Source organism: Aspergillus caelatus (genome assembly GCF_009193585.1).
Source record: "Aspergillus caelatus strain CBS 763.97 unplaced genomic scaffold BDV27scaffold_12, whole genome shotgun sequence".
NCBI lineage: Eukaryota > Fungi > Ascomycota > Eurotiomycetes > Eurotiales > Aspergillaceae > Aspergillus > Aspergillus caelatus.
In genome coordinates, this window is record NW_022475275.1 from 101,333 (window position 1) to 127,213 (window position 25,881).

General features: G+C 47.5%; 7 protein-coding genes across 7 annotated transcripts; 3 read left to right on the forward strand and 4 right to left on the reverse strand.

Moving 5' to 3' along the window:
- Positions 1 to 297: 297 nt before the first annotated feature.
- On the reverse strand, positions 298 to 1,534 carry BDV27DRAFT_141245 (glycoside hydrolase family 88/105 protein; the record flags this gene model as incomplete). Its single annotated transcript, XM_032069786.1, has 3 exons — positions 298 to 364; positions 476 to 1,288; positions 1,365 to 1,534. 3 exons carry the CDS (start codon positions 1,532 to 1,534, stop codon positions 298 to 300), a joined length of 1,050 nt encoding a protein of 349 aa, XP_031932479.1.
- Positions 1,535 to 2,829: 1,295 nt separating this feature from the next.
- Positions 2,830 to 3,204, reverse strand: BDV27DRAFT_153079 (uncharacterized protein; the record flags this gene model as incomplete). The annotated part of the gene is made up of 1 exon (XM_032071710.1): positions 2,830 to 3,204. One exon carries the CDS (start codon positions 3,202 to 3,204, stop codon positions 2,830 to 2,832), a length of 375 nt encoding a protein of 124 aa, XP_031932480.1.
- A 3,168-nt stretch (positions 3,205 to 6,372) lies between these two features.
- On the forward strand, positions 6,373 to 7,595 carry BDV27DRAFT_120870 (GPI anchored serine-threonine rich family protein). The gene is made up of 5 exons (XM_032065232.1): positions 6,373 to 6,524; positions 6,584 to 6,662; positions 6,733 to 6,858; positions 6,944 to 7,050; positions 7,315 to 7,595. Exons 1-5 carry the CDS (start codon positions 6,473 to 6,475, stop codon positions 7,440 to 7,442), a joined length of 492 nt encoding a protein of 163 aa, XP_031932481.1. The 5' UTR covers positions 6,373 to 6,472; the 3' UTR covers positions 7,443 to 7,595.
- A 544-nt stretch (positions 7,596 to 8,139) lies between these two features.
- BDV27DRAFT_165582 (uncharacterized protein) lies at positions 8,140 to 12,868 on the reverse strand (the record flags this gene model as incomplete). The annotated part of the gene is made up of 15 exons (XM_032073972.1): positions 8,140 to 8,598; positions 8,655 to 8,943; positions 8,995 to 9,040; positions 9,257 to 9,424; positions 9,478 to 9,767; positions 9,831 to 10,258; positions 10,311 to 10,338; positions 10,397 to 10,462; positions 10,622 to 10,623; positions 10,759 to 10,813; positions 10,876 to 11,029; positions 11,064 to 11,139; positions 11,214 to 11,411; positions 11,475 to 11,739; positions 11,847 to 12,868. 15 exons carry the CDS (start codon positions 12,866 to 12,868, stop codon positions 8,164 to 8,166), a joined length of 3,522 nt encoding a protein of 1,173 aa, XP_031932482.1. The 3' UTR covers positions 8,140 to 8,163.
- Positions 12,869 to 13,481: 613 nt separating this feature from the next.
- gem1 (ERMES complex Ca(2+)-binding regulatory GTPase GEM1) lies at positions 13,482 to 16,466 on the reverse strand. The gene is made up of 4 exons (XM_032065233.1): positions 16,110 to 16,466; positions 14,038 to 16,050; positions 13,921 to 13,972; positions 13,482 to 13,856 (listed from the first exon to the last, which is right to left on the reverse strand). Exons 1-2 carry the CDS (start codon positions 16,114 to 16,116, stop codon positions 14,156 to 14,158), a joined length of 1,902 nt encoding a protein of 633 aa, XP_031932483.1. The 5' UTR covers positions 16,117 to 16,466; the 3' UTR covers positions 13,482 to 13,856; positions 13,921 to 13,972; positions 14,038 to 14,155.
- Positions 16,467 to 16,580: 114 nt separating this feature from the next.
- On the forward strand, positions 16,581 to 18,495 carry BDV27DRAFT_9368 (SYLF and SH3 domain-containing protein). The gene is made up of 4 exons (XM_032077996.1): positions 16,581 to 16,946; positions 17,040 to 17,143; positions 17,222 to 18,285; positions 18,342 to 18,495. Exons 1-4 carry the CDS (start codon positions 16,904 to 16,906, stop codon positions 18,361 to 18,363), a joined length of 1,233 nt encoding a protein of 410 aa, XP_031932484.1. The 5' UTR covers positions 16,581 to 16,903; the 3' UTR covers positions 18,364 to 18,495.
- Positions 18,496 to 20,825: 2,330 nt separating this feature from the next.
- BDV27DRAFT_9387 (putative telomere silencing protein Zds1) lies at positions 20,826 to 23,983 on the forward strand. The gene is made up of 3 exons (XM_032077998.1): positions 20,826 to 20,986; positions 21,206 to 23,623; positions 23,673 to 23,983. The coding sequence occupies exons 1-3, from the start codon at positions 20,981 to 20,983 to the stop codon at positions 23,883 to 23,885; spliced, it is 2,637 nt and encodes an 878-aa protein (XP_031932485.1). The 5' UTR covers positions 20,826 to 20,980; the 3' UTR covers positions 23,886 to 23,983.
- Positions 23,984 to 25,881: the final 1,898 nt, after the last annotated feature.

The following is a 25,881-nucleotide window of genomic DNA, read 5'->3' on the forward strand; positions in this document are numbered from 1 at the left end:
CCCCCAGAGTTCCTTGATAAAGGTTTGAACACCGCAATAAACTATTAGTCCCAGAGTCACAAGCTTACAAGGTGTAGAGGTATGGTACAAGATGGTAGTCATGATGTGGGCGAAGCTTTTGTTTGCATTTGATCTAACGGCAGTTAACTGGTCTTAAGACATATCGGATGCCTTGTCCTCGACGATGCTACTTAGACATTTTGTAATCAGATCGCATTGCTAAGGTCTCTGGCCATAAATTTTCAGTTAGTTTTGGCGTTACGGCAAGACTGCTCAAGCTCAGTTCAATATAATTATTCATAACTTTACGTTCATGAGTCTTCGACACTGACGGTCTGACTTCGTCGGATCAGTGGAAGTTATACTGTTCAAACACATTCAGATCGAGTCTCAATTCAATAGTCGGCTATAGGTAGGTCCATAGATACTCCCCCAGAGCCATAATTGCCATGGCCTGGCCATGGCCTGGCCGTACGGCATGGCAGTAAGAGGGATATCCTTGTAAAACTGAAGATCATGGCCCATGGGCGTACCAAAACTAGTGTTCTGGAGCTCTCCCTTTTCATCTACATCTTTCAGCACAGAGCTGATAGCCTTCTCTCCCATGGCCCGGTACTGCGACCCAATGTACTGCCTCCGCACAGCTTTCAGAATACCATACGCAAATCCAGCAGTCGCCGATGCCTCTAGGTACGAGTCCGGGTGATCGATAAGCGTATGCCAAGCGCCCGATATAGATTGGGACCGCTGCAGTGCTTCGCACTGCGCCTCAAGTGTATTACAGAGATGGATCCGAATAGGATCACTCGGCTCTAGTTCCAGCAATTCGAGGATCTCTGGGATAACGATGGTGCACCAACTATTCCCGCGTGCCCACCGTGCATCCGCAAAATTGTGCCCCCCGTTCTTATGTCCATCACTCTCGAATCGCCAGCCGTGGAAGAAGAGACCAGTTTTTGTGTCGAAGAGATACTTTACGTGGATAAGACATTGTCGCTTTGCCTCAGCAATATATTCGGGTCGATTAAGGAGTTTTCCCATTTTAGCAAGCGGCATCACAGTCATCATAAGTGTATCATCCCAGAGTTCCTGGTCATTCTCTGCGACGTAGGTGATATGCTGCATACCACCGTACTTGGTGCGTGGCAACTCGTGCATCGCCCATTCGCCCCATGCATCGAGCCAGGGGAAATAGGTAAGATTACCTGTCTTTTCATAGACATAGGCAAGAGTCAGGAAGGCAGACATCGTGTTAATATTCTTGGTAGTGCCGCCTTCGGTAAAAGCGCTCAGCAAACCAGTCCTCGATAATTTTAAGGTACTTGGCTTGGCCCGTTATCTCGTAGAACTTTCATACACCGTACAGTCCGATGCCATGGGTCCATTCCCAGCCGTTCCAGCATTTTGCCTGGATGGTGCGGCCATCTTTCAGATGCAGGAGAAATTGGCCCGTGTCGTCGCGAATGTTTATGAGGTTGTCAATAAGGAGGTCAATGACACGGTGGATTTCGGAGGCGGGGGGTTTCGATGCCATGGTAAAAGCAGGCTGTGTCGCACGCAGCTCGATTCATTCGATGGTGCAGCGTTCACAATAAGTACTAGAGCACTAAATCCATGACCGGCATTCCACCGTCTCTCTCCCCGCAACACCCAACTTCCAATTCTACTCTTCTGAGCTGCACGCGGCCATCTGCTCGGGCCATTGCAGCCCGAGCTAAATTCCGCAGAGTATTGATACGAAAACTCCATGCTAAACAAGACTCGCGGGCTTAATTACCTCGGTGGGCCCTGTCCGGGGTGATTTACTACCATGGGGGTAAATGAGGGGAGAGGTGGAGGGTCTCCGCCCCAACCCTGGATAAATGCCGATAGCCCTAAACGATTGGATCTTGCCTGGCTGACTGCATAGAATAGTTTCGCCGGGCATGATTCAGTACGTACGCATTCTAGGACAGCACTGATTCAGCGTCCAAGAGTCTATACTAGTTATACGCTGACCCTTCATGTCCCGATTCCAACCGCCGCAAGTTCTGACCTTCACAACCTTTGACCGCGACCTACTGCAGTCAAGTCGCCCTGCTCCCTTATGACTATTGCTTGAGCTGCATCTACCCTTCGAATGACACAAGACAATCCTAGATTCTATTACAATATCAAGGAAGAAAAAAACAGAGAAGAGGACAAAATTGGTCTGTTGTTGGACTTCATTATTTGCGCAATCCTTCACAGTCCGCGGGAAACAGAAGGACTGGTTTAAAATCCCAGGCAAACCATGGCGCCGTCGGACAAACTGTCCGGGATACAAAAACGACCCCAGTACCAAGATATTTCACCATGTGGGCTACATCGAAGTGCGGAGAGACCGCATGTGGATAAAACAGTTATCCATGGATCTGGAGGAAAGGGTCCCAGGTCTTTAGCCATGAAAGTATTAGAGCTCAGAGGTAACCTGTATAGACAAAGCGTGAGGTAGATGGCAAGTATTTTTGGTTCCTCTAATAGTCGCATTATGATTAAGTGCTTAGCCACAGCTCTGTGTGACACACTTGTAACTAGTCCTCCATGATAAACCGCATAGTTATAGGTTTAGTATGCGGGATAACCCAGTAAGGGCACCAACGAAAGAATAGTGTCCATGAATCTGCTAAGGTACGCACGACATGCACTCAGAGTAACCGTATTCCAATCAATGACTAAATAGACAGGCCTTCCTGATCCCACCATCATCTTCCATCAACTTCTAAACCCTCAACACAGGACACGACAGCCGCACAAAAAATCCTCCGTCGGGCGAGTAAAATAAAGCCCGCGAGCATAGACCCTACCCGGCTACTTCGAGCTCTTCGAAGGACGCTCGTCGCCCTTGACGTCTGGAGTCCCAGACATAGATTTATCATTGGCATCAGGCACATTGTCGGAGCTTGAATCGTCATTGCCCCCGATTTCCGGGAAGCCATCGAAGATTGGTGGCCACTCGGTGGGCCATGGGAAGGGAAACTCCCCAGAATCATCGTCGTCGCCCGGAGGTGTAGTGGGCGTCGGCCTGGGAGTCGGCCGGGGTGTGGGCGTCGGCGTCGGCGTTACAGTAGTAATTGATGACTCTTGCCAGTTCTTCCACATACCTCTTTTGTTCTGGGGCTTATGAGGGACTGCGAAGGCTGCGGTGCATAGACCGAGGAAGAGAGCGATGCTTTGGACCCTCATTTTAGGAGTTAGGGGTATAGACACAGTATCAATGCCTGGTTAAACACTGGGGTTCCTGGTGATACAGGTTTAAGAGATAAAGAAGATGGTATACACCCTGGAGATAGACTTAAATCTCACGGTATGAAGATTGCGCGAAGAATATCAGACGGGAGCAACTGCTCTGTTTATATGTATGAAGGTGACCTAATCCAGGCTTTTTGCGTCACGGTGGGAAACAGGCATACGCAACCTCACTATTACGAATCAAAATCTTTCTGGGATAATTCGTAGCTGGTAACCTCTTTTCTGTGAAATGGATGGTATGCTTGCTGTCTGTTTTCTGCATCGTTTCTGTTTCGCCTCTCACAGCAACCCAAAGGTTAAAAGTCTGGACAAGCGCCGACTCCAACGAACATGACGATCGAGCAAATAGAATCCAAGGGCTATATTCGTAAGGTAATCTAGTTGAAGGTCAAATGAAAAAGATTGAGCGGAATACTTGATTAATGTTAAACGAAATATGCTTATCCTCTCACAACCGTAAGCCACTTGTGCTGATGTACGTGTGCCACAACTAGGGCTTTCGATACTCGTGTGTTTGTCCACGTCTTCAATCACACAATGGCTCGGGATTTTCAGCCGAAAATAAAATTCTGGAGAACGTATATCGTTACACATTCCAAAGGCGACGAAGACAACCTTCCACCATGAAAGCCAACGGCCCTACTTTGGCCCCGATGTGTAGCAATTCGTCATCCGTTGAACAATAGAAACTTGATACGAGGGGTTTTCGATATGTGCTCCCCTTCCTTTTTACCTTAACCCCTTTATCGGGCTTTTTCATAAAAGTTAGATTGTTCCAACAACCTCGGCATCTAAATTTGAAGGATTCTCCGACTGGCATACTCCTGTGTAACCAGAATGCTAATCGCCGGGAAAACGGTCGTCATCAAATGGATATTTGTCCGAAATTGAAGTGTCATTTAGCGAATAGCATGAGGGAACATATCAAAAGTCATATAATGCTTGTTCTGGTTTCCTTGTCTTTGGACTGCTGAGACAGGACGACGAACCTTGAGATCTATAGGCGAAGATGGTGATCTATGTCAGCTTCTTAGCTTCCTTGTCTTGTCTCTTCTCTTCTCTGGCCAACGATAAATTCCGTCAAGGCAACCAGATAGTTCACCAGGGAATGATCGAATTTCCATACTTTTAGGTTCTAGAAACTCACCTTCGGTCTAATCAGTTATTGTATGTTATCTTGCGTGGGCTCTCTTCGGACAAGTGCCTCTGGCTCCTTAGCCAATTAAATAGATTATGGGTGCCCTCCTCATCCAAATAGTCTATAGTATCTCAGCACCAGTGAGCTTCCTATCAAACCGTCACCCTCAGTCTTAGCTGCTCGCTATGAGCACAGCTCACCAACGCCCAAAGCGTCGCGGCCATTCTATGCACAAGCCCCCTAGCTGCGTGGCTCGAGAAAGATAAGAAAAAGAATAAGGAAAAGGGAAAAGAAAATCAGATAACACAAAGCGCGGCAGAGAGTTAGAGCTTTTGAGTCAGCATATTGCGCGTCCCTGGACCGTGTGCAAGAGCTCTTCACGTATATTGAAGTCGTCGTATCTGAATGTAGTCGTAAGCACAGAAAGATACTATCTATACTGGAAGCCTGGTGACTTGATGAGCATGTATTACTAATAATAGACCATAGCTGATAAGCATGTCATCTGAAATGTGACGAGATACACCGCAAGAAGCTCAAGATGCAGCAGAACCTGGTAAGAATCACGCCGAGAGGACCTGCGAACCTCGCTTTTCTTTGACTAAGAATTGCTTCAGGCTTCTCACATCCGAAATGCGTCTGGATAAACATGCAGAGTTCAAGAAGTTGCGGTGACTTGGATGGCGTGCTGGATGTCGATGTGCATTTTCAACTAAGGATAGCTCGAAGGTTAAAAAGTCGATAGCCGAAAGCTAAGTTGGGAGATCACTTTGGACATATCGCATTGGCATTGGTCGCAGATGATGTGTATGGTTTGGTTCATGCGCTCGGTGCCCGTCACAAAAGTCAATGGCTGTAGCTATCAAGACTTAGAATGAACCTTTCTAGATTTGTTGGAAGTGGACTTGCCGTTGTAGGTAATAGAAGATTTAATAATACGCCAAGTGTACATACACCTCCAAACACCCCATTCGGCGGTGAGGGTACAGTTCGGGTTATACAGCACTTTTGTTTTTATCTGTTTATCTGTTTATTTTTTTATTTTTATTTTTTATTTTTATTTTATTTTTTGCTGTTTTCTTTTTTCTCTTTTCTTTTGGCCAGACAAAAACTGAACAATAGTAATCGTTATCATTGTTGTTTTCTTAAGATCTTCTGCCTGTAGAGATTAGTAGCCCATAGAACATCCAGTGTAGGTATAGCAGGTTTCGTTCATACTAAGATCTGTCAGTACTTGCAGCAATGCGGGATCTGCAAAAAATTGTCGCATTATCAACAAGTCGATAAATAATCTCCAGCGATCATCAAAGTCTCCTTCGGCGTGTTGTTTGACTCGTTTCAATCTCCGGTCGGCGATCGCAAAGCGAAACAAGGCTATTCTATAGCGTGTAACTACGCTATGATCTCAACAGGGTACAAATTTCATGACTGCTATTAGTTATTCAGCTTCTTCCTTGGAAGGGGTCGTATCCCTGCGAGCACAGGACCCCGACCAGTAAACACTGGGGGGCCTGAGATTGTGTCGTAAGTAGAGGGGAGGGATACAGAAAGAAAAAGAGTGTAGTAATTTAGGCTGCAGGCACTATTACAAACAAGCCAATAGTTTGTGTCAAGAGCTTCATGAGCCTTGGATTCCGCCCTAGATAGGAAAAAGTGAGAAGGTTGGGAAAGACAGATCATCTGTGCCCCTCGCGTCAAATCCAACGCACGCTGGACCCTAGTCTTTGCTTGCGACGTGCCGTACTCATCGTGCCCCAAAATACTTCGTAGTGAAGCTTACTTCCTATCGGTCAGTCCCAAAGGAGACTACAGGAGAGAAGGAGGAAGATGAGGGATCAAATCCTGAAGTCAGGATTTGGTAATTGACCTTCTCATGGGTTTCCTTTGCGGTGTGCTTGAATCGTTATATAAAGTCAGTGTTTTGTCCTTCAGCGTGCAACATTTTTTATATCACAAAATATATTATACCTCTGCACTTTAGTTTCTTTAGTTGATTCAAATCGCTTGTCTTGTGATACCCTTTACATTTTTTTCTATTTACTTCTGCCTCCTAATATCATCACAATGCGTTTCTTCCAGATCGCTTCAATTGTTGCCTATGCGGCCTCTTCGCTCGGTATGTGATTCTCACTTCTACTGCAAGCTTGGAAGCAACGTGCTAATCGTGATATCTAGCTGTCACCATCACTTCCCCTCAGAACGGGGACAAGGTTGACTTCAGCAAGCCTTACACCATCAAATGGACCACTGTCCCGTATGTACTCCGTTGGGCCAACCCCAACAGGCGAAGCAATGGAACCACTGACTTGAATTGCCTCTGATAGCTCGGACCCCGAGCAAGTCAACATCGTCCTCAAGAACCAAACCTCCTCCGAGAAAGAGATCGCCAAGGATATCAAGACCTCGGACGGCAAATACACTATTGACAAGATCTGGGACATTGAGACAGGGTGTGTCCATCCCAAGAGCCGGACCTAGAATTCCTATGCTCCTCACAATCTTGAGCGTGAATACTAATCCTCACCCTCCAATTAGCACCGGATACCAGTTCAATTTCGTATCCAACTCCAAGAAGAACACCGGCATCCTGGCCCAGTCGCAGATCTTCAATGTGACGGCTGTCGCTGACCCCCCCAAGCCATGTAAGCAATATTTCAGTACTAAAATCACCAAAACACCATGCACCCGCTCCAGCACCAGCACCACAATCAAAACAAAAACCACTTCCCGTCCCTGCATCATCCACAGCACCCTCAGCACCTCTAAACCTTCACCATCATCATCCCGTGCGCCATACTCTCCGTCATCTAGCACCGTTGCCCCCTCCGCCTCCGTGAACAAGGGTGAGTACGTCATGGTTTGCAACCAAATGGGGTTTGCTGACACAGTCCGTTTCCCAATAACAGCCTCTACTGCCACGAACTCCGCTTCCAGCACCTCCGCTGCTCCGACCGAATCGACTGGCGGCTCTGCAGCACTTACGATCCCCGCTGCCGGCTCACTGATGCTCAGCCTTTTCGCCCTGGCGCTGTAAATCGCAGATTCGGACCCGATACGAGAACGGAACGTGTACAAACTTGGAATTGACGCTATGAGGTAGTATTACTTCTTTTTGCTCTCAACTTTCTTTTCCTGTCTATCTTTTTCATCATGCGCTAGCTTCACGGTTCATGAAATAACAAGTTTTATGTATGTACGCAACTTATTAATGAACTTTATTTTTATTATGCGTCTCCTTTCATTTTTTTCCCCCTTAGCATTAATCATTAGATAATTCTTATTCGCCTGGTTTTGTTACTCTCGGTCTTATCGTTGCCCGAATTGGACGTATCATAGGTGATGTTCATGGCGGAAGCAATAAATATGCAAGGGGGTGGGGGGAGGGAACGCCGCATTCTTCGTGCAGGCATCCGGTCGCATTGAGTTTACTACTCGTAGTAGTAGTCTTTGCATATAGTGCATACATACAATATATGTACATGTCGAACTCTGACTTTTAGGGCCATTCGCTTGATAATCCATAGATAATGAGATTGATACTGGCAATTTTCGATAGTATACGGTAGGCCCTCGGAGAACCATACATTGAGTTGTATAGTTTTGAGTTTACATGTTGAATTATTTATACCAACATCATATGCCTGTGATATATACAGATAAAGTCTGTTTGGGCATATAATCTTCAATAAATATCAACCTTAATGTCCCCATCCTAAGCTGTGAGATAGTTTCAGAAACCCAGCCTAGGAAAATTCTTATACAAAAAACTCAGGTAAGGTAGATCCAAATCCCAGGTCATCCAACCAGCTGAGGAAGTCAGCGCTAGTGCCGAAAGTCGCCAAGTCTGGTAGGTCCTCAGCATTTGCCCAAGGCATCACGGAGCCAGAAGAACTTTCTTCTAATGGTTCGTGGTCCTGGATAGGGTCTAGCGTTTGCTCTGCAGATCGGCACGAAGGCCGATAATTCAAAGTGTCATCCAGCAATTTCGTTATAGCTTTGTTGATATCCACGCAGGTTCGATGAGTGTGGCTTATAGAAGGATCAGCGCTACCAAGCCATGAGACGAAGACGCTTAGTTTACGGATGATCTCGGAGCGGGATGCAGAGCAGGGTAGGGGAATTTCTGCGATAGTGCACCGATGTACTTCTGTGGCGAGGGCGCCTGCAGTCGGAAGGGCATTGAAAAGAAGCTACGGCGTAGAGGTTAGTTAGCCATTGGTTGGACAAGTGGCAAAGCAGAACTCACGATGCAGAAGAAACTCTTGATAATATTTTTGCCTGCCTGCTCGCGATGTTTCATAAGATCGTTGACCACGGAAATTACTTTCATTGATGTGTCAAGGAGATCCTTCGTATAGTCCTCATTTTCGCGACAGCGGATCCGCTCTACTTGAAACACCGTATACAGGTATTCCAAATAAACGAGTATAATTGAAACGCATGAACGGGGACTTAGCCTCCCCCAGGAGTCTGCGCTATAGTGATACTCTTGGGGTATTTGTGACCACATTTGCTGGCACTGTTCGTAGGTTGTTCTACTAAGATGTCAGCATTGGCTATGTCAAAAGATATTCTTGCAGCTATACCGAAGCTTCTCGGTAAAATCTGGGGTTCTTCGTCCTAGTGACAGTTCTAAAACCTGTTCACTAAGTACGGATATCATGAAGCGCAGCCTGAGTAGCGTTGCATGGCGAAGTGTGCCATTGCTGACGCCTGTGGTATTCCACCCATCGGAACCCAGTTGCTGCAATAGTGGTTCAAGAGGTTTTTGGTGAAGTATTGAGTCATCGTCTATGTCTAATGGGAGACCTGTCTCGCAGTAGTGGTAAGGGAGGCGAGGAGGCCTACCAAAAAGGGTAGCCGAATTCTTGTCCCAACGGTATGCAACACCGAAAATCCTCTTTCGAGTCTCGGAGATGTAGAAAGGAACGTCATTGTCGGATGACTGGAAGCGATGTAGACCCAGGGCATAAACATGGGACACCAGATCGCCAAGCAGCTCATAGTTTCGATGGCCTAGTCGCGTTGTTAGCTCTGGTCTAAGGTTTTCCATTCCCTGAAAACAATACTTGTTTCTCCAAAAATATCTGAAGCGAGCGCGCTATGTATTACATATAACCATAGCATCAAGTCATTAACTTTATCAAGTTGCTTGCATATCTCGATGCACATGGTACTTGCTGCAGTCATTTCTTCTGCAAATGCATTGGCAGACATCGACCCTTGACCATTGATTTTGAACAGCTTTCTTTCGCTACTTAATGCGCCTAACCCTGCGAAGGAAAATACGATGCCTATGAACTCCCATCTCAGGTTTGCGCCGCTGAATAGAGTGTAAAAATCCCCTGGGCTTGAGGGACTACGAGGATCAGGAAACGGCCCGGCAGTATTCCGTGTAATCTTAGAATATATCTCTTCATACTGCAGATCCTTGCCCCAGCCGCCTGTTTCCAAGTAGGTCCTGGCCATTTTGAGGGGCTGTAGAATGAGTTGCAGCGGGATGATAGTACACGGGCATCGCTCATAGTGACCTATAAGCAACTCTTCGCAGAGCTCAAAGGCCGACAGTAGCTGAACCAGACGCGATGCCACATACGTATGATCACGGCTCCATCGCCCTCGTAAGACTGCATGCGGTATGGGGTTTGGAGGCAAGCCTGGTTGCGTGTCACGGAAAACTGACAGGAAGCTTGTTGACCCTAGGTAAGTACAGCTTAATGGTGGTACCTCAGTGAGGTCACTGGTGAGGGAAGAATCGATATCTTGGTTGATACTTCTGCGAGTAGCAACATCGGGCTCGCCCGCAGGGACTTTGATTGGCTTTGTCATAGGAGCTGGATGGTAATAGCACTATGGTTGCGTCAGAAATCCATCACTTTCTAAATTGGGATGTCATTCTCACCTTCTTGCTGAGGCGTCGGGTCTCGCATCTTTTACATATAGGTCTTCTATGATCACATCTAATCTTCGACATGCGACACGGCTCACAGGAGGTTAATCTTCCATTCTTCCTTAACGTATTGCCCTTCGAAACTCGGTCCATTGCGTAGAGAGCTGTTTCCCCGGAAGTATTAAGGGAACACGAAAGTGTGTGAGGAAAGAATAGGAAGTGGATGGAAGGAACCTTAGAAAGATAAAGTAGCTTATCGGAATAGATGTAGTCCGAATACAGTTTTAGTCCGATCTCTACTCCGAGACGGAGTAAGTATGTACAACTGCATTAAAATGATATCTAAATACAACAGGTACTGAGGAGTATGTATGAGGAAGTTATATTATTACTATTATTACTAGTAGCATACAGTATTGTACATTAATCATAAAGGCTCGTTAAATTAACTTTCCTTGACCCCTACTATTAGGTGATATTCAAAGAAGCTATAGGTCACGTTCAAATGGGTATATCTAGTTACAAGTGTACATATATACAGACAACATTGGCTCGCACAACAGGAGTGAACGGCTACAATGAGCCCATGGCCGAGTCTGCTATGCCCGACCCAGACCCGGCGGCACTGGTACTGATCGCAGGCGACGAGGTGTTACCATTGTAACTATCATTGATACCTTCTCGTGGGCGATCCCAGGTGCGAATGTGACCTTCAGCTATGTCAGCTGCTGCTATGTTGAATTGACGTACGAAAAGCATCCATACCTTCAAGAGAAGAGGTCATGATCGAGTCTTCTTGGAATCCCAACCAGCAGATAGGGTCATCCCCGACGATTTTTGACTATTTACCGATTAGTTCTCATCCGCTTGATATGCAGTCTAATGAATATGGTGAGAATCGCTATGACAACGTACCATTATAGGTGGTAATAGGGCTGTCCGGGCCCTAGGTTCTACCGGATGACGGACAGCAGAGTCATAATCATTGTAAGTGTCTGCAGTTCGTTGGGAATCCGACCTCATCCGGTTGCTTGCGCTGTCGGCTCTGTGGCGATTGAAGTGCTGTGTATTGCTTGCAATCATGCTGGTCCGCTGCCGGGCAGTAGCTTGATGCTATTACGGTGTAATGAGTTAATTCCAGGCCCCTAGCAAGAAAATCTTAGGGGGGTAACGTACAGCTCTAGGGCGATGCAGCATGCCCACACTGAAATCCCATAGTAGCAGCCTGCAATCATCCCCAACACTCCCAAACCGGTATGTCCTCTCGTCACAACGCCATGGGTCGAATGCAACGGTAGAGACCCAAGAATTGTGCCCTTGGCATCGTGCGACGATCTTGCGCTCCGGAAATGACCATATCGTCACCAGATCATCTTGGCCACCCGTCACAATGTATTTGCCGTCAGGTGACCAGCAAACGCATATCAAACCTCCATAGTAACTACGGAAAATGTCTAGGACCCTATCCAATTTGTTAGCTGGCCGTTCATCACTCACCATCTGCCCAAACTGAAACGGAACAGAAAGCGCCAAGACCGTAAAACATACTCTTCTTTAAGATAGTCCATCACGCGTAGCGATCCATCCTCTAGAACCACGGCCAGATGCCTTTGATCGGGAGAGAAGGCAAACTGGGAGATCTTCTGATTGGCAAGTTTCCATAATGCAACCGGGTTAGTCTTCTGGTTCCTGGAGTTTACTGATTTCAGCACCTGCAACGGTAGTCGACTAGATGCTTTCATCGTCTCTGCCGAATGATTGCTAAGTTCAGGCGTGAAAAGCGCATCTTCCTTCTCCTTATCATATACGACCAACTGTCCATTTGCATGCGCAGCCATGAACATATTCTCTGACCCAGGAATCCATTTGATATGAGTTACTGGAGAATTGCTGACAACTCCATTCTTATTGATCCGTGCATACTTCTGCGAGATAGGCTCGTACCAGATTATGTCGCCAGCCGAAGAGCCCATAGCAATGTCGATATGAGAAGAGCTTTTTGTTAGCTCATTGATATCATGTGTCAACATGTGCGCTTTGGTGAAGAGGATTTTCGCCAGAGGTTCCTCTTTGTTTTTTGAGCTAAGATCCAACCACTGGAATGCCCGATTGATATTAGCGAAGGCGAACAGGCCGTCAGGGTTCCGATCATTGAGTCGTTTGGAAGAAGCCTCATGAGTGATAACCCGCGAGACAAATGACGAACTGCTCTTTATGATGTTATTCTTGGGCTTGCGTCTTTTCAAGCCATCCTTCGTAGGGACGGCCGCTAAAGCAGGGTTGCCATCTGCGAATGGCGGCGCAGTCACTTTCTCTTTCGAGGTAAACACAGGAATCTTGTTTCGTTGGCCAACACTAACCAGCGACAGCTTGACGCCGGATGTTGGCGGAGTTGGGACAGTCGCAAGAGGGTTAGGATTTACGACGGGGGCCTCGGAAGGATGTGGAGGAGGTGTTGCGAGGTGCAAGTCATCTTTGAGGTGGTAAGTCCCTGTCGCAAAACCAGCATTAGCATGATCCAAAGCTCGGTGATAGTGGGGCTTCGATGCGCATGAGGGACTTTGCGCCATGTCGCAAACACACCTTCTCCGACCTGCAGTGGACAACCACCCTCCGGATGGCTAATTATGTTGTTGGTCTCCACAACTGGAACCGCCATGCCATTCGACGCACCAGCTGCGTATGCAACCGGTACGGTATAGCGAGGCGGAGGCGGGGGTAGGACGCTGGTTCGAAGTCAGCAAGACAAACGTCGCAACAATGCCGTCATCTAAGGAGAAGCGCAACAAAATTAAAGCTTATATGGCTAAATAACAGTGTAAAAAACAAAGCTAAAGCAAACTGCTGCAGCGACAAGCCACGTGCCAACCAATCAACACGTTCAACAGAGAGACAGATAAGAGGGAGAGTATAGATCATGGGCCTCGGAGGGTGAGCCTTACAACATGGTTGCTATCGTGATGCTAACCACAAATCAGCTAATGCAAATGAATCACTTGCGAGACAATGGCAGCTGCGATAGGGCTAGTCACGCAATTCTGTGGTGAATTTTCCCCCAAGAGCGGCACCCCGAATGGTGCTGCCCAAGGTGGCGTGATTTGGAGACTTGAAATTAGTTGATAAGAACCGATGAGGCAATGCACAATATTCCAAAAAGAGAAAAGAAAAAAAAAAAAAAACACAAGAAGACCCTCTAACGCCTGCCCTCAATTGATGATAGGTGTCCGGGGCTGCCGGGGAGTGGTGAGCAGCAGTTCAACCTAGCAACGATGGGCGGAGAAACGACCGGAGTTCCGTCTGCAGCTGGGAGCACAGAAAAGCTATCGGGATTAAATAGTCAACAACGGCCGGGAAACAGGAGAAAGAACTGCCTATGTTACGGAACCGGAGAAAACACGAAGCCCTCAGGAGGGAAATAGAGGAAAGCGGAGAGCGACAAAGGGAGGGGACGGCCAAAGGGCGTTCGTGAGGAGAAGCTTTTCTGGGGTTGGCCGCCGCTTTCTCGCGTGCACGAGGCGGATCCGTGGGGCTTCCCAACTACTGTTCCAATGATTATCTGTATTTCCATATCTTTCTCCGCTTTGTCTACTCCGTACAGTAGCCTAACAAAACACATTCTAAGGATCCTAGATCGGCGCTGTCAGAACAAAAGTCGCTTTGGCATTTCGACCAAAGTAAGGGGACAAGTTTATAATGATAATACTACGAGGAATAATGTCATAACTCGGACGGTATACAGATGCAACTTTTTCCTTTCCCTCTGAACATAAAAAGTCATTTCTCTGCCCAATCATCGCCGATTGAATGAATGCCTTGGGTATCTTACATACAGCGCCATAATAACAAGGATATCACCCTCAAGTTCCACTTCCACTCACCCGTCGCCAAATCATCACCGCGGCTGCTCCAGCACAGACAACAGCGCCCAGCGCAATTCCCCAGGCCATCCATTTACCCTCAACATCTTCCTCACTCCGTGGAAATGCCGTACTGGGCTCCATAGCGGCTTCAGCGATATGGACAAAGACCTCTTGCATTGAGCTCCAAGTCACACTAACATGAAGAGGTGAGCTGGGCATATTTAGCATCGCAGTATATTCGTGCGGTTGATACTCAGCCCGTTGGGTTGTCCGATCGAGATCAGCCTTAAGAGCAACAAACACACTTGGAAGCTCCTCAAGGTGAGGGTATTTGGATCGCAGGTCAGGGATATACGCAAATGAATCGGGATCCGAGGAGTCGTAAGTGTACACAATCACGTCACACTGGTCCAACAGCTTCACCTGATTTTCTAGTATGGCAGGCTCTAGCTCACCCAACTCGTCCAGAATCAGGTAACATTGTTTACCCCCTGGAAGTTCCACTGTGTTGACCGCAGTGCGGGGTTGAATTGTAGGATGATATGTAGTGCTGAAGCCGCGCGCAAGGAAGGCGTCGAGAAGCGCAGACTTGCCTGAGCCGGGAGGCCCAAGGACATGACCAAGTACAACATTACGACCCACCCTCCCAGGGCGCTTTCTTCGCTTTCGCGGCCGCGTTACTTTTAATGCAGCCGTTGTAGAAGGATTGCTTCTGTCGGATGATTCAAATCCAAGATATGCCAGATACTCCAAGGTCGTTTTTGGCGATGTAAATGTAGTCATACTCCATTGTGCAAGCCAGCCCTGAAGTGTAACATGACCAGCTTCATTCCGAACAGTAGAAGATGGGAATGAACCGTCTGCCCATGCAGCGGGTAAGCCCGGGGTTGGCGCAAATAATGACGCCAATTCGGCGTCGTTCAATCCCCCATCGTTATCCTTGTCTGAGAGAAGGAAGAGATTCACGAAAAATCGATATCCTTCCGGGGAAAGCTCGGCAGACGCGTACGGTGGGACCTCAAATCTAGGATGGAGAAAGCTTTCTTGAAGCGAGAGATTGTCTGTGTACTGGAAAGCCCGCAGTATAATCCAGACGGTTTCATGGCGCCCTTTCTCGGCATACATTTTGTTAAGATGGATAAACCCCCGGCAATCAATACCAGAAGGGGTCACTGAGGTTGGATGTGTCTTCTGAATGGTTTCCTTTATATGCACCAAGTCTTCCTCACTCAAAGGCTTTTCGAAGCATCTCATCTGGAAATCCTCGAGCTCCCTATCAGATAAATAACCATCACGGTCCTTATCGCTGAGGTAGAAAATCCGTTGTAATGCCGCGACGGCTGCCGGTTTCAGAGCCGACTCCTTGGAGTCGAATAAAGGCGCAATTGGGTGAGTGACCGCCTTTTGACAGAGAAAGAAAGCTTCGTTCACATTGCGGTGTTCTCGCGCGCTTGTCCGAATGCATGAGTCGATTTCCTTGAATTCTGCCATCAACGGTAACATCTCTTCCTCAATAACTTGTGCTTCACTATGATCCGCGGCGAGATCGGACTTGTTGGCGCACAGTACCACGGGTACATTGACTCCCAAAGAGCGAAAGTATGGAAGCCAGAACAGCGCCACGCGTTCATAGCTATAATGATCTGAATATACAAGCAAAATCACGTTCGATTTCCGGATCTCCCTTGCTAAATTGCTCCGCTCTTGAGGGAGAGCAGAAGTGTCCACCACTGTAGTTGTAGTAACATTCTCGGGGGTTCCGATCGTGGGAGGAATCGTGATCTGGGGCAAAATTGGCTGGATCTTATTTGTCACAAAGACCCCTTTCACAAGTGATGTGATGAGACTGGACTTTCCAGTGCCCTCATCTCCACAAACACAAATTCGCACTGGAAAGAGTCAGTGTCGCCCGTGACCCCAACTTGTGTAGTTGACAGTTTTATCGCACCTGTAGCCATCTTGAACAAAGGAAGGCAATTGGAAACGCCTTTTTCAAATCATTGCCAGACGCATTCTTCATGAAACGTCAATGCAGCACCGTAATCGGAAAACGGAGACTCAGATGGTTGGACAAAGCTCTTTCGGTATTCAGTTGCTATTGCGGTGATCCTCGGAGGTTCGGCGGTGGCTGTGCCGTGTTGCAGCCTCAGGTTTCAACCATTCGCTGGAATCAATCATTAATGTATCATTAACGTGAAAAGGACGACGATATGGCTAGTTCCAAAGTTTATCAATAGAAGAATAGCTTCAATCATATTGTGACTGTATGAAACGTATGACTATGTTGGTACTATAATCTGGGGTTTACGTTTACAAACGATTGATAGAACGACCCAGCCACTCAGTTACCAATCTAAACATACCGCGGTAGGCTGCTTGCGGAACTTGCTCTCCTCCGAAAACTATTGATCACTTGAGCTATGGATAATTGATTAACCTGAAAAGAAATTCACCATTTTCTTACCTAAGAATTTTGTAAAAGTCTCTTCTTCATCTATCCTTTACTGCGGCGTATGTGTTTTCCCACCACTCACTTACAACCGGGACTGCGGAAATCTCGACCTTATTTTAGTTACTGCGAACCTGTCACTTAGTCAGGTCCACCTCTCGGTCATCTCCCCATCCGAACGCGAACGGACTCCGCAGAATATCCTGCTATCAACTTCTCCGGCGCAGTCGTCTCCTAGAACCTCCTCCAATCCTCCTACCAACTTTACCCTTCAGGTCCTAGCGAGCACAGTCAAAATGCCTCTCGGGATTCACAATCCCTTGCCTTCATCTTTGAATAGTAGGTTCATTTCACTACCCGCCAAAGTTTCCCCGCACTACACATAGAGGGGGGGCTTTAGAGTCCTATACTAACGTTGTTTCTACACAACAGGCGAGTGTAGAAAGGCTGGTAAAATTCTTGCCTCGTTTATCGATCCTCGACAAGCTTTTGGTCCTGATAAAATCATTCCTCCTGAAATCCTAGCAGGTGCTAAGGTAAAGAACGATCTCACAAAACACTTAGTTACAGCTTGTGGATTAAGTAGCGTCGGAAGCTGACCACTGGTTTGCTAGGGGCTTGCGGTTCTCACCGTTCTCAAGGCCGGTTTCCTAGGCTCCGCTCGATTTGGCTCGGGCGTTGTTGTTGCCCGCTTGGCGGATGGCTCCTGGTCTGCTCCCTCGGCTATCGCAACCGCAGGTGCCGGATTTGGAGGTCAGATTGGATTCGAATTAACTGACTTCGTCTTCATTCTCAACGATGCCGCTGCTGTCCGAACGTTTTCTCAGGTGGGAACACTAACTCTCGGTGGTAACGTTTCGCTCGCCGCAGGACCGGTGGGACGCAATGCAGAGGCTGCCGGAGCGGCAAGCACAAAAGGCGTGGCCGCAGTCTTCTCTTACTCCAAGACGAAGGGTCTCTTCGCAGGTATCAGCTTGGAGGGAAGCATGCTAGTGGAACGGAAGGATGCGAACGAGAAGCTCTACAATAGCCGAGTGTCAGCACGGCAATTACTCAGTGGGACTATTAGACCACCCCCAAGCGCGGATCCCCTCATGCGTGTACTAAATTCCCGCGCATTTTATGGTAACGCGAGAAATGGCGATGCGATGTACAATGACATACCCATTTACGACGACCATCATGATGACGTGGTGTGGGAAGGACGACGGGGAGATGCGTATGGACAGGGTCTTCGACGTGACCGCACAGGTGCCAATGATGTGGATACCTACGAGTACCGGGACCGACCCCGCCGCGCAAACACATGGGCCGATGATGTATACGACCGGCCTGCTGGGGGGTTGAGCCGCTCATCGACCACTCGTAGCCCTCGCAATGATACATTTGACACATACAGCCGCAGCCGAAGTAACACAGCACCGTTCGAGGAGGACTATGTTTATTCTGACCACAAGCCCAGCCGACCCACGGCACCCAAGCCTGTTTTCGGGCAACGGACAGGACAAGCCCCGTCTCTGCGCCAAGACCAAGCGATTGCCCTTTACACCTTCGATGCCGATCAAGAAGGGGATCTGGGCTTCAAGAAAGGCGACATCATCACTATCGTCAAACGCACCGAGAAGAAGGAAGACTGGTGGACGGGGCGCATCGGAGATCGGGTTGGCATATTCCCTGCGTAAGGAAACTTTTTCCCAGTTAGCTCAGGTCTTTGGACTAATGAACTGTTCTTAGGAACTATGTCGACACGGCCTAGAAATCTTACTGCCAACCCCTGGCTAATGCGCAACGAATTCTAACGAACCAAGAAATCAAGCCCGCTTTTCTTCCTAGAATCTTTTCGTCGTTTTATGATTCACAATCGAACCGAGTGCGTTTCGGTCCATTCTGCAAGTCGTATCATACCCGATTTGGACCGGAAATTCTTGTTTCAGCTTTCTAGTGTAAGCGATGGTGTTGTCTTTACACGAAGTGGCTTGAACGGCGTGTCCGGGATGAACCCATAAGGAAACCACGGAGATGTTTTGTATATCTGGATTTTGCAGGACTTCCCTGTCTGTTTGTCTATATTCTTTTTCTTTTCCATTTTTCGCTTTTTTGTCGTGCCATGTTCCTTGTTTCTTTCCCCAGGTGTTTATAGTTTCCATTATCCTTGTGCATGCGTTTCGAAGTGTGGATTTGGCTTGCAGGTTTGGTTTTAGAATGAAAATTTCCCCTCCGCGCTGTTTATATCATTCGTGGATTACATCATTTTGTTTCGGCTCACCTTTCGTTTCCCTTCTCTTCTCCTCGCTTGTGAGAGTTAGCTGCGCGGTGCCCAGTTTATTGACTCCCCTCAAAGGAAGGGATGAAACAAAGAAGGGACCGCCCACTTGTGACCACCAAACTCGAGTCATAGAGTGTCGTCACCGGCAGGGCGAAAAGTCTTCAGCGGACATTTTGCGCAAAACGTGCGTGTACATTCCTAGGAATAGTTTAGACGGATTAAGCGATATCGCATTCCAACCATACCTCGCGTCTATGTATTATCTACGGGGCAGGGCCCGTCAGCCATAAATTCCACCGAAGTCATCAGACGCTCTCAGCCAATGAAGGTCACGGACTCGAGGCACGAGACCCGCCAAGTAATACTAGTAAAATGTAAAGAGGTGGCTAGCTAATGCTTTTCTTGGTTGTCAGAGGTCAACAAGGCTGAGAAAGGCATGGCGACATTCCCGATGATGGCTTGTTAATGGAGATGGTGGACGGACCTCCAGCCCAGCATATATTCTTTGCGAACACATGAGCTTTCAGGACAATGATATACTTAGTAGTAATTAAGTAGGATCGTGAGCGCATGAATTCAATCAGGTGTCCAATCATCCTTGTCACGGAGCCACTGTGGTTCCTTGATTATACGATTATCCACTATCTCCTTACATGGCTGGGGAAGACAGGTGGGAAAATATCTTCAAAAAAAAATATGTATGTATCATAGTACAATACATAGGGCCCTATTAGAACATCAGACCTGATCACGGTCTTAATTAGATAAATAACATTTTCTTAGGAGAACCAAAAGCAAATTCGAAGAAATAAAAAAGAACAAAGACATATCTAAAAGGGGGAGGCAGACAGGAAACCTCACCACTAGTCAGCATGTCCGGAACTACCGAGGAATGGATGTTGATTTCCCTTAGCATACATATCCTTGTGGCTTGGCTGCTCGAGTGGACATCAGAGGTTAGATTAAGTTGCGGATTTTATATACTTTTGCTAAGGGACACGTGAGAGACGCTCCCACCGAGAAACAGAGCTAAGCAGAATTACTAAGAATGAACGGACGCAGCGAGAAAGATCAAACATAAAATTCCATTCTCGAGAACAATAGTCTGAATCAAATTGAAAACAGATCCATTCGGAAATCGAATCCTATTACTTGTTATCAGGCACGGGGGACATGCTGATCAACGATCGCCTATCGGCCAAACAGGACCACTCTGATCGTCCCATTGAAAAACAGTGGAGCAAAGAAATGTGACTAAGCGCTGTCGTTGACAGTCAAGGATATGATTATAATAAGAGATAGCATACCTAGTAACTCTCCTAATTCAACCTGATCAAATCAATCAATCTATTCTTTTTGCACTTATGGATAAAAACCAGACCGGTGTGACCTAGCTCAAACAGCAAGAAATAAATAAGAAAAAATTAAAGAAAAAAAAGGAAAAAAAAGAAGAGCAACTGACCTACCCCCTAAAAAAAGATCTGAAGGGTATGAGGGTTAGTGTATAATATGGAGTAATAATCATTAAACCCCCGATCACCGACTCTAAATCTGGACCGAACCGTTGTTCCTACACACAAACTAAGTGGAAGTGAAGCAACTGCAAGTCTGCTTTTTCCTTCGCCGCCCGCCAGCCAGCCGTCCAAAGTCCAGCCAACCAACCAAACGGCTTTCTCCTCGAACAACCCCCCGAATTGTTATTTCCCATCCTCATCCACCATTTCCCCAACCCGATTACAGTTGATCCAACATTCACCACTAGAAACTTTCTTCAGCCTCCTTCTTACGTCGGCTTAATATCCCCCTTCTTCTCTCCGACCTCCCTCAAACTCGCCTCTTTGTTCTAGAAACTCTGCGACAAGCCCCAAAGTCGCCGGATGCCTAACCCTTATCCGCATCCTCTCGTCTCCGACACACTGGTGTTTGTTCCTCTCCGTCGACGCTTCTTCCCCGCTTCCATGATTCCATGAACATCCTTTTATTTTCAAGTTTCTCCCGCCCTGGTGGTACAGTGACCTCCTCTCCACGAGGCGAGTATCCTATCGCCCTTCGGTCCTCCGTCAATTTCGGGTCGTCGTCCTCCTAGGTTTCCGGTCAAACCGCTCTCATGCAGGTGCGTTAGTCGACATGACCCTTACAGTTCGCTAGCCTTCTATTTTTTTTTTTTTTTCCACACCCGAAAGAAATCCACCCAACCACTCCTTTCGTCCTTGCCATAGAACTGTGTCTAAAGGCAAGGTTGTATGGCTGATCATGGGTTGTCAGGCAATCCAGAACCTTGCGGGTTGCATATGAGAGCTCTACTTGGACTAACTTATTTTTGACCATTAAGGCTACACCGAGTCCCTCAGAGGCTGGCGGAGGATACACAACGCGGAAAGGCCATGCGTCCCACCTGTCGATTAGTGACCCAAGTCACCATGTCACGGAGGCCATTGGTCATATGTATGACGATGATTACGACAGAAGGAACTCCCAGCGCCTCAGCTATATTTCCTCCCCTTTGAGTGAATCGATCTCAATAATTCCTCCAAATCTTGCTGGCGCTGCATCCCCTACCTCGCCGCAGTCAATACAGTTGCAGAACCATTTAAATGCAGTCAACAATCATCATCCCGTGAACGGACAGTCCCGGCCGCCCATTGATGGGGCCGCTTCTTTGGATAGGGAAAGTAGCAGTCCGGCATCACCTAGCTCAACCACATCTCCTGGATCAACAGACACCGCCACCACCTCTTTCCCCCTAAACGATATTGACTACGAATCTGACCCTGCTGCTGTGGCTCAAGAACTTAACAATCTAGCCGCCATCCGACGAATGTCCATGGATGTAGCTGCCACGGGTGACCCTGACCTTCCGAGCTTCAACTCCGATTTTTCCGTACCACCCTCCCCCTCCGCGGACGAAAATGACGCTGCCCGATTATTTTGGGTTCCTGCACGGCTGCATCCGGAGTTAGCCCCTAAGGAGTTCAAATCATTCCTCGAAAGTAAGACGGAGCAAATAAAGCGGAGATCTGGCGATTTCAACTCCCTAGGACCGGAACGCCAAGGGTCAGCCGGCGGTCTTAGGCGGAAAAGGTCTATGTTGTCTAGACAAATCGACAATTCTCATGGCTATACGGATGGGGCAGAACGGTTAGAGCGAAAACGGTCTCAGTCAAGAAGAGATCCTCTGACCCCTAATCTACAAGAATTGGAAACCTTGGTGGATAACTCTAAGCCGCGAAGTACGGGTCCTGTTACTTTGTTAAATGAAATTCAGAACCTGGGAATCACGGCAGACGAAGACAAGCCAATCCTTCCGCCTGCACCCCCAGGTCACAGTCTTAGACGATCCACGAGGACGCAATACAGAAAGGCAGGAAGCTTAAAGAAGGGTGAAAAGCTCCCCTATTCCAAGCGATTCGCGAAAGCCTCCGATGTGAAGGAGGGTGTATCATCATCTGCCAATTCCTTTGGTGAACAGACGACCTCGGGTCTCGCCCGAGTGTCAACCGATCCCACTCCCAACATAGCCCGAGATCAGGCCTCGGGGATACCCACTCAATCCGGAGCATCGCTGTCTAACGAAACAACCAGCTCCGTGCTTGAATCTGTATTGGACCAGCCGCAGTCTGGAAACGACCGGCCAAGTGAGTCTTCAACGGTGGAAACCGGGAGCAAAACGAATGTATCCTCGCAGACACGTCAGTGGCACTCGCGCCTCAGCTCAAACGGGCGGTCAACGTTGAACATCCCAGCTACAGAACAAAAGATTCCAGAGATTATTGAGACCCCTCCGCCGGAAACTAGCGCAGCACCTATGACCCCAACCTCACTTTCAAATGTCACCTCTGGACGCGGACACACTCAGGACTCCCCTTCGTCATCGGCTTCTCCCGCCAAGGGATCAGGGAATTACGATCAAAGTTCCAGCAAATGGTCACTACACAACCGCGTGCATAGCAAGGACAGCGCGAGTACCCTTAGTGATTTCGCTAACAGTCCTCAGGCTCTGCCGGGCAATAGCACCCGGACAGATAGTCTTTCGTTCATTCCTACCTTGTCAGAGGAACGCAAGCCGGAAACGAAGAAATCGAAGGATAAGAAGGAGTCAGAAGGTAGCCGCAAGTCAAGCTGGCACTGGCTGTTAGGCAGCGAGGAGAAAGATAAGGACAAGGATAAAGAAAAGAAAAAGGACAAGGAGAGCGACGCTAAGAAGATCAAAGCCAAACTAGTTGATAAAGTCCATGAGACAGCGAACGTTCTCCCGTCTAACGACTCAGGGCAACGTGGTCGTGAGAGCCTTGTCTTGGACCGGCTCGATCCTAAATTGGAAGAAGAACGTCGAAAGGACCATGTTCGAAGGACTTCGGGAGAGTCGAAGAAAGAGAAGGAGTCCGGCCTGTTCTCTTCATTATTTGGAGGTGGCAAGAAAAAAAGCAGCAACGATAGCCATCATAAGAAAAGCTCATCTCGGACCTTGTCTCCTGACCCGCCACCGCGGGAACTTCGGCCTGATGTTGATTATCCTTGGACCCGTTTCACCATTCTGGAAGAGAGGGCTATCTATAGAATGGCCCACATCAAACTTGCGAATCCTCGGCGCGCGTTGTACTCACAGGTTCTGCTCAGCAACTTCATGTATTCGTACCTGGCCAAGGTACAACAGATGCATCCCCTAATGCTCGCTTCCTCGGCATCGCAGAGACATCAGAAGACAAAGGACCAACAGGATGACTACTCAGGATATCAGCAATATCAAGAGGTTAGTGTTATTTACTCTATAGCTATGCACCCGTTGACCTAGTGTATAGGCCCAGATGCAACACTACAGCGATAGTTCCTACGATGATCCTCAAATGTACGAATATGGTGATGACTCCCATGATTCTTATCGACAACATACGCGTGGTAGCAAAAATGGCTATGAAAACGGGCATGCGTACGGCCCCGGACATTACCAGTATGGAAACTCGACATTCGGTGATGATGTCCAGCTAGATGATGACGATGATGATATGTGGTGACAGGAAAGAGGAGTATCCTGTCCCTTACCTTATTTCTTCTACAGCACATTTAAATACCCCTGCTTTGGCAGCCCTCGTCCCTCCACAACATTATACACTGATTACGTCTTCCTCATTACCTCTTGTACATGCCTTTCGCTGTTTCAAAGGATAACGAAGGCACCAATCATATTGCATACCCAGTGATGAGATCATATGATTCCACCGCTGTCTGCTTACACTCTTACATACTGCTCCGTCTCATCCCTATATAACACACCTTGCACCTGGCGGTATTTTGTGATGCCAGATAGTGCTTGGCAAATCATATTGCCTTGGATTGGCAAATTTTCCTTGATTTGTTTGCATAGCGTCTGGGGTTCTCGATTCATTCTCACTTCTGGTTGCTTTGACACCTTTATTATACATTTCTATTCTTTCAATTCAGATGTTTCAGTGAACCGACAGCTTATCATGCTGCATGTTCAAGGAGATTATGGCTTGTCCCCTTCCCAATACCCGAGAGTTGATTTACTCTTGGATCGGTACATGGTGGCATGGTACACAGTAGATTTGGTGGTACTCTGAAAGTTAAAATGATGAGGGCTAAGGTACTGTATAGAATCTACTACGTATATCATTGCAACCTGAGTACGAAATTGTGCGGTTTCTCATAGATGTATGGAGTACGGAGTAGATATTGTGGAGATATTATCACGTGATGAGCGACATCTAATCTCCACACGGGCCTCGCCATCATCGCTACTGGTCTGTTGTGGCTGTACAGTCCTCGTCTCAACGTACCTCAATCGACTTCATATATTCCTCAACTTAATCAAATTCTCACCGATATTTGCTCCTTCAACTCTGATTTACTGGCCAATCGACCAGTGACAGACAATAAATTTGAACCTACAAGAAAGCAGAATCATATCTGACAAGATGGGAGACGCCTACGAACGTGAACAGTACGACGCTCCTTTCTCCAGCATCTCATGGGCAGCCCACGAAAAGCAGATGTAAGGACTGACTTACTGATAATCCGCTTACAGACAAAATAACGCCCTCCTGAACTCCCTTTCGTCGAAAGTTTCGGCTCTGAAATCCGTAACCATCGATATCCACGATAATGCTCGAGATCAAGACACTCTAGACCACTCGGTATGTCGCCACCCTACCAGTTTTTTTGACCGATTTCGCGTCTATACTCAACATCGTTCAACTCTACCAATAGATAAATTTAACTAATACCGAATACAGAATCAGGTCTTCTCCTCCCTGTCAACAAGCCTGACAGGCAGCGCCAGCCGCTTGACCCGTATGGCACGTCAAGGCGATACCGTCGCTGTTTTGAAAGTAGCCGGGATCGTCATTGCCATTGGTCTGGCATTATGGGTGATACTGGGATGGATTTTCTGAGTCGATCAAGTCTTCTTATCGTCGCTGCCTTTCATCCATTTCGATACGCAATATAGTCCGTCAAAGATAATCACCATGCCGTGGATCACCTTGCTGGTTCGAGATCGATACCGCGTGCGTTGTGCCATTTATATCGTCGTCTTTTTACAGCGTTGTGTTTTTTCACACTTCTACATCGGTTCTCCTTGTTGAATTTCCAGGACTTTGCTCTCATTCTGCTGTGATTATACTCATGATTATAATATTCTTGGGGTCGGTGGTGAGGTGTTTCTGTTGTCGCCGGTGTCAAACTTACCTTTACATATGCATCGTTTTGCCTTCTGCCGCGTGACCGCTACTTCCATCATATACATCTAGGCATAAATGCTTGTGCTTCTTACTATTGTTTCATTACTTCTGTTCCCCTCACTTTGTTTATACATGTTCGTCGTCAATAACTGTATCAATATCTTTCTCGCTCCTCAATATACGTCTCAAGAAAGCGGGGCTATGGTATGTACCCGGGATTGGCAGATGGATGTGGAGAAAGGGAATGGAGTCAAGAGATCTTGATCAGTGGATACCGTATCCTCTACACTACACTAAACTCCTACAAGAC

What these genes read in the sequence shown, in the direction of transcription:
- BDV27DRAFT_120870 (XM_032065232.1), top strand. Translation starts at nt 6,473, where the DNA reads ATGCGTTTCTTCCAGATCGCTTCAATTGTTGCCTATGCGGCCTCTTCG. An exon ending in ATCAAATGGACCACTGTCCC is followed by an intron (nt 6,663 to 6,732) that starts GTATGTACTCCG and finishes TGCCTCTGATAG; the next exon opens with CTCGGACCCCGAGCAAGTCA. An exon ending in CGCTGACCCCCCCAAGCCAT is followed by an intron (nt 7,051 to 7,314) that starts GTAAGCAATATT and finishes TCCCAATAACAG; the next exon opens with CCTCTACTGCCACGAACTCC.
- BDV27DRAFT_9368 (XM_032077996.1), top strand. Translation starts at nt 16,904, where the DNA reads ATGCCTCTCGGGATTCACAATCCCTTGCCTTCATCTTTGAATA. An exon ending in AAATCCTAGCAGGTGCTAAG is followed by an intron (nt 17,144 to 17,221) that starts GTAAAGAACGAT and finishes CTGGTTTGCTAG; the next exon opens with GGGCTTGCGGTTCTCACCGT. An exon ending in CGGGTTGGCATATTCCCTGC is followed by an intron (nt 18,286 to 18,341) that starts GTAAGGAAACTT and finishes AACTGTTCTTAG; the next exon opens with GAACTATGTCGACACGGCCT.
- BDV27DRAFT_9387 (XM_032077998.1), top strand. An exon ending in GATATCAGCAATATCAAGAG is followed by an intron (nt 23,624 to 23,672) that starts GTTAGTGTTATT and finishes CCTAGTGTATAG; the next exon opens with GCCCAGATGCAACACTACAG.